Source organism: Phymastichus coffea, unplaced genomic scaffold (genome assembly GCF_024137745.1).
Source record: "Phymastichus coffea isolate CEN01 unplaced genomic scaffold, Cenicafe_Pcof_1.1 PCOF00009, whole genome shotgun sequence".
NCBI lineage: Eukaryota > Metazoa > Arthropoda > Insecta > Hymenoptera > Eulophidae > Phymastichus > Phymastichus coffea.
Genome location: NW_026706820.1, coordinates 6,676,810 through 6,683,982, shown reverse-complemented (window position 1 = coordinate 6,683,982; position 7,173 = coordinate 6,676,810). Strand labels below are relative to the sequence as shown.

The 7,173-nt window shown below is 32.9% G+C and overlaps 1 protein-coding gene across 1 annotated transcript; it reads left to right on the top strand.

Annotated features, from left to right (window-relative positions):
* Positions 1-4,614: 4,614 nt before the first annotated feature.
* On the top strand, positions 4,615-6,732 carry LOC131670889 (uncharacterized). Its single transcript, XM_058946870.1, has one exon. The coding sequence runs from the start codon at positions 4,615-4,617 to the stop codon at positions 6,730-6,732; it is 2,118 nt and encodes a 705-aa protein (XP_058802853.1).
* The last annotated feature ends 441 nt before the right edge of the window (positions 6,733-7,173 follow it).

The window sequence follows — 7,173 nt, the reverse complement described above, 5'->3', positions numbered from 1 at the left end:
ATGTTAGTTGCTCTTTCTATAACTTTTTTTGTGTTACTCAATTCATAACTGTTTTGAAAAGATAAAGCTTTTCCTCTCCCCTTAATTTTGTCAACATGCAAAGTGTTGACAAGACGATTCAAGGAATCGTCGACACGTTTAATATCTCTCAAATGATCCATAACATGCTGTATAATCGAACTTGCTTCTATGTTGGATACATGTATGAAGATGTTACGAGTATTTAAAGTAGTTACTTGATTAGTAAGCACCTCGTTCCAAATGAAAATGTGCTGCATGTCAATGGTTGTTAGTAAACTCCAATTTTAACGCGTAAAGGCTATACGTTCAATTTTATGAAACGCAATCCCTGGATTGTTTTTAATCAGATGTACGACGGGGTTTTCTTCTCGTCCCCTAACTACCAAAAATCCGAGAAGAAAATACAGGTATATTGCTGCTTTTTTCATCTTGTTTGTTTTTTTGTGTGTTCTGCAACTGTAATTCGATATAGATTACAATTATTATTCGATAAATTATATATATATTTTATTTATACAAGCTTATAGGACCATTAACGTCAAATACACTATTGTTCATCCATGCTTGGGTTAGGTCGTGTATTACAATTTTTCTTAAATAATACTCTTTTACAAATTTTATCTAATGAATTAAATACATTATGTAATTAAAAAAAAGATCTTTGAATGTTTTGATATTGATTAGCTACTAAATCTGTTGCGTTTGCAATATTTTCTAATTCATTTAGATTGTTGCTAATTTGTTCAGCGTGTGCAACTGCCTGCTGTTATGAACTATAAAATTTGTATTGACACATATATCTTTTTATGCCTTTGTTTAGGTATTCAACAAAACACATCGTTGCTAATTGTTCTCTTTCTTCCATAGTATCTGTAACTTCATCTAACTGTAATTGAGCTAAATGGCCTGCAATCTTGTATGATTTTAATAAGTTTATGGCTCTTTTTCCAAATTTATGAGTTGATTCGTTATTTCTTTGAGCCATACATATTAATTTTGTCTTTATATAAATTAGATTTTCTAATACTTCGATTTTTTCCGATTCATTCATGATGACAAATCTAATTTTAATACCAATTTTTTTTATTTATTCGTCCATATCTGAACGAGCCCGATTGTTCCATGGAGGAATTGATCGAATGCAAGGCTTTTGTAATACGGGATAGAGTCTAGTATCTATTAATCTGTTTTCTACCTGCTGTGTGTTGGGTTTAAAGGTACACTCGATTACTTTCCCGTTCAATGCTGGTGCGTCTAAGGAACTTGGAGCAGATGGGGAATTTGGATGGGCGTGTATTGTTGGCCACTGATCCCCGCTCGATTTTATTCTGATTCTTATCTTGTTCCCGTTCTTTAGTAGGAGTCCTAGCTAGATGGACAAGTAAAGGGTCTAGCAGGGTAAAATGGTCAAAAATGCCTTTGAGTCATTCGGGAAAATAATTATACCCCCATGTTCAGCATGAAAAATGACTAGGATTCCCAGATTTTCAGACCCCTAAACCCATACAGGTCCCTATAAGGCCCAGTTTTGTCATTTTTGGTTTTTTGACCAAATCTCGGTCAGTTTTTGAGCTAGAAAAATCTTTCTTGTTTTAAATTGTAGGGTTTTTAAAGCCCTATAAAATGGCCGCGCTCAAAAAATTTTTGGCGCGAAATTCAAATTTTTAGAGCCGTTCAAAAATTTTAAAATTTAATATTAAGAAAATGAAGACCGACTCTTTGCTAGAAAAAAAATATGTTATCAACAAAAAACCTAGTTTTTCTCCCCTAGCGCTTTGTAGGTTAAATCTATGATGAAACAAATAGCACCATCAAATTCTGCGCAAAAAAATACATCGAAAACATGTATCACATGTATGGAAAAAATCAAAATCCTTCACAAATTCAGTACATGATAGCATCGGCCATGCCGATCGGCTCCACTGGCAGTGTAAATATTTATTCCTTTTCGATTCAAGGTCAACTCAAGATTGTTTTCGAACATGTGATACATGTTTTCGATGTATTTTTTTCCGTAGAATACGATGGTGCTATTGGTTTTTTCATAAAATTGACCTCATGAGCGCTAGAAGTTAAAAACTAGAAAAAAATCAAGTTTTTCGCGTCTTTGGTTGAGTTTTATGAAAAAACTCAGTAGCACTATCGTATTTTACGTGAAAAAATACATCGAAAAAGTGTATCACATTTTTTTTAATACTTCAGTAAGGATATTAATCATTAACAAGTTCAGGTAAGAAAATGATGTCTTATGCCGATCGATCCGGCTAATAGAGCAGACGTTTTTTTCATCATACACGTATACTGTAACGGGGGGATTAATCTGCAAAAATGGGAAATTTATATAAGAGCAAACTCCCACGATGCAGAGCAAACCGCCGCTCCGTTAACACGTATGTTAGTACGTGTATTCGCCTTAACGTCAGCTGACTTAACTTGGTTGTCTTCGATCAAGCAGAGTTGAACTCACCTTAAGTCACGTGCTTTGTGACACACGATGAGTTTGAAGTGTGAGCGACTTTACTCCTTCTCCGCTTAATCCCCTAGACGTAATAGGATTAACACCTAAGCCTATCTCAATTTCTTAAACTATTAGGAAAATCGTATGACGAAATCGGCGAATAAGTTTAACAAAGTTTATTCATAAAAAAATCTATACAGTCTTTGTCGGGCCGAAAGACTGACGCACGCGAATAGGATTTACAATTAATTCACTTTCGATGATAAAGAGAGAGAGAGAGAGAAGATACGAAAATTGGCGCGATCTAACGCTCGGCGCGAATACATATGGACCTCATGAGCGCTAGAAGTTAAAAACTAGAAAAAAATCAAGTTTTTCGCGTCTTTGGTTGAGTTTTATGAAAAAACTCAGTAGCACTATCGTATTTTACGTGAAAAAATACATCGAAAAAATGTATCACATTTTTTTATAATATATAAGACCTCAATAACACCGTATCATAGTTACAAGGCGTTTAATGTTGTATTATCGATTATTTTACTTGATTGGCATTTATAGTAAGCTTTTTTACTTGAATACTGTAGGGTAAAAATAGATTGCGCAGGTGGGGCTATAATACAGGATATTTGACTATTTCTGAAATAGAAATTGTTTTTTCCACAGGTATGTATGTTTTATTAACTTCACGGTTACAATCTCATATGCATTAAATCATTATTTTTACAAAACATGAGTAAGTGTGTGCATGTGTGTCAAATATATGTGATATAATATAATGTTTACAATTATAGATACTTCTGGTTTAGTTCTTATACGCCAACTTATTTTGCTCAAAATCTTTCAAGCAATGGTCAAGTTATTATCACTTTTGCCATCACACCAAGCCGTGCCCTATATGCCGAAAGTGATATTTCCGTCTCGGAAACATAATAATTAAAATTAATTTTTTTCTTATTTTTGGTAATTTTTTATATTTACGGAACTTTCGTTTTAATTTTATTAGTTACGGTATTGCTTACGACATGGAAAAAAGTTTATTTAAAACAAACCAGAAAAAACTTCCTAATTCTAAATCACATGAATCGATTATTGACATCGACATTTTTTTTGCAAATGCATTGATCTAGCGTGATCAGAGGTAAATCAATGTCAATAGTCGAATCACTTGCCAATGAAAATAAATTCAAAGCTAACGATTTGCTGAGCATGTCTTTTTCATCGTTAAATATTCTATCGGAGGTTCCTGAAAAGATCAATCTACATTGTTCATATTAACATTGTAACGTAGTGGATTTACAAAGTCGGTTAGTGGCATACAAATATCTAATGCGGTTGAAGTGCTTCTAAAACAAAAATATTAGTATTGCATTAAAAAATAGTGATTAATGGTTTGATTTAAAAATAAATAGTGTATTAATTAAGTAGAGTTACAGAAAATAACGATTTTTATTCACTCCAACAGAATGAAATGACTCTGAATTTTTTCTATCATTCAACGAACATTTAAAAAAGATTATGACCTGACATTAGTTGGCGTATGATTTTCTTACATTCATAAAATAAATTATTCATTAATATTTTTAATTATAATGTTCTGCATTATTTCAAATTATTTAATAATTTTTGTTTTTCACAACGAAAGAGTTCATATAATTACAAAAATTTTTAAATAATGAGTGTGATTTGAATACTCGAAAATTGGAATTATTTTTGCTGGATTGAAAATAATAATAACATTTTATTATAAAACAGTGAGTTCATTTTAGAACCAAACATTTAGTGATTTCTAATATATCTATATGCATAAAATCAAATCTTTACTTAACATATATTGCCAATGAAGTAAACACTTTATCCCCACGTTATTACTCTTTATTATCACATTAGATCAATTGTTCTTTAGAATTTTTTTGTGTTTTTTTCTAAATAAACTATTCTATCTCACAAGCTAATACTGCAACTGATAAAATTAAAATAAAAGTTCCTTAAAAATAAAAAATATCTAAAAAACGAAAAAAATCAATTATAATTACTTTTTTACAAACATTGCCAAATGTATTTAACATTTCAAAATTTTCTCTTCCAAATAATGACATTATTGATGAACTCCAATGTATTTTTTCCAGAATGTCACTATGTCAGCCTCAGGTATTGGTAAAAAATGCGCTTGCTGCGGTTTACCAGATAAAAAATTAGTGGGACCCAAACAAACTGTTGACACAGATGATGAAGCTTATACTTTGTCCGATTATTTGGCTGTGACACTTGTAATGGGAGACATACTTTGTCAGAAATGCAGTGGTTCTGCCCGCTTCGCCAAAGCAAAACGCAGAAAAATCGATCAACCACAAAATGTAAATACTTTGCAAATCGACAGTCAAGGGTCAACATCTTCTTCAGAGACATTATCGCAACCACATAATGATACAGTTTATGTTCCACCAAAGAAAAAAGTTATTGAAAAAGCAAAAGATACTATTGAGTTACCTTTAAAAAGAGTAGTTTCTACTCATGATTACTGTTGTTTATGCAAAAGCAAAACAAATATTGTTATTGTTCCTTTCGATGCAAGAAAACAAGCTTTTGTTGAAAGAGATATATTCATACCAGAGGGTAATAGATGTTGCCGAAAACACTTAATAAAGAAAAGATTTTATTCAGATGAGTTAATTAATTTAAAAGTAGTTTCTAATTCAACTACCACAACAGCTGCAGATATAACAAAACTATTTAAATCTTTGAGTTTAACTTCCGACAGAGAATTACACGATAGAATCGGAGATTTTTCAATCTCTGAAGAGAGGATTCGTACGTTTACTGGATTGAATTGGAAACAACTAATAGAATTGCGAGAAATGATGGTTTCGTTGAGGAATACCGACAATCGGACTGTTACGCAAGCTGTTGTTGTTTTTTTGTTCAGATTACGAACAGGAAACTCAAATGAGATAATCTGTTCTGTTCTCGGCCTTGATCGTCATCAGCAAGTCTCTGAATTTTCAAAGTCTGTGTTAAGTGCCTTTGAAAAAGATGTATTGCCTTCACGCTTTGGTTTACAAGCCGTCAATCGAGAGGACTTGATTGCTAATAATTCAACGATTCTCCTTCAGAAGCTTCATGGCATAAGTGATAACAATCTTTCGTTAGTTGGCGATGGCACTTATTTGAAGCACCAAAAAAGTTCCAATAACGAATACCAACGAAGATCTTTTTCTGGACATAAGAAAGTTCCTCTATGCAAGCCCTTTACTCTGTGCACTACAACTGGTTTTATTGTTGATGTACTGGGGCCGTTTTATGCTAAAGAAAATGATTCTATGATTTTGGAAAAAATTTTGAAGGCCCACGATAACAATTTAAAGAATTTGATGTGCAAAGAGGGTGATGTTTTTATTCTTGATCGAGGGTTTCGCGATATAAAATCAAAATTAGAAAATGATGGTTATCGGGTCCTCATGCCAGCCTTAAAAGATAAAAATCAGAAACAATTGTCAGCGGAAGATGCAAACAAATCTCGACTTGTTACCATACTTCGTTGGGTGGTGGAAGCGGTACACGGAGCTGTAGCTCAGAAGTATAAGTTTTTCCATCAGCAATTAGATAATCGTTACCTGACTGAAGCTGGTCTTTACTGCAGAATTGTTTGCTTTTTAATTAATCAATTCGGAAAACGAATCGTGTCAAGGGCTTCGACCGATAATGAGATACTCAATTACATTCTTTCAAGAAATTCCAATGAAAATAGTTTAGCAACGGAAGTGATATCAGGAAAATATAGTCGAAGAAAGAGTTTATTCAAAACGTTAAGGTCTGATGAGCTAGAAGATTTTCCTGAAATGACGGAACAGGATTTAGTCAAACTATTCACTGGAACTCACCAACTCAAACAAGCAATATCCTATTTAGCTGAAATCATGGGCGACACGTATGAAATAAATGTAAGTTACTACCGTGAATCTGCTGATCTAATCAAGTTACAAGTGAGATCTAGACATATCGAAAGTAAACAATACAACTGCTATACTCACTACAAACCAAATACCATTGGCTGTGCTGGCATACTACGTTTTTGCTGTGAGTGTGCTAACGGTATGAGAACAATTGGATGCTGTTCTCACGTGGCTGCCGTTATTTATTATTTAGCGCACGCCAGATTCCAATCTTCCATTGTAAAACCTGCCCAACATCTAACAAAGATTTATGAACAAGATCATGTGGTGGCTGTTATTGAAGCAGATAGTGATGACGATTGATACATGTGGCATGGTTATAGATTATCTCAAAAGAATATTTTTTCTATTTTTGTAAAATGTAAACAAATTATTAAATAATCACAGAAAATTGATATCTCTAGAAATTGTTTATTGTCTTCTTATTTATTAGTCGCACACTAATCAAGTACACCCTTGAACCATGCTCCAGCTAAAAATGAATCTTTAAAAAAAAATTTTCGTAAGGTTAAAAATAATAGTAACGATAATTTTTCTTATTCGATATTTTTTGAATGAATCGCTCAAAGTAAATCTTAGAATCAAACCAATACCACTATCGTATTTTGTGCCAAAAAATACATTGAAATTATGTATTGCAACGGTAGTCGATTCAATTAATCGAACCGTTCGCGATTCTGAATTTCGCGCGTTAGTTCTAAGTTTTGAGAGAGAGAGGGGGCGCGCGATCTTTCAAATTAGCAG

Coding starts and splice junctions, on each gene's coding strand:
- LOC131670889 (XM_058946870.1), top strand. CDS start 4,615: ATGTCAGCCTCAGGTATTGGTAAAAAATGCGCTTGCTGCGGTTTACCA.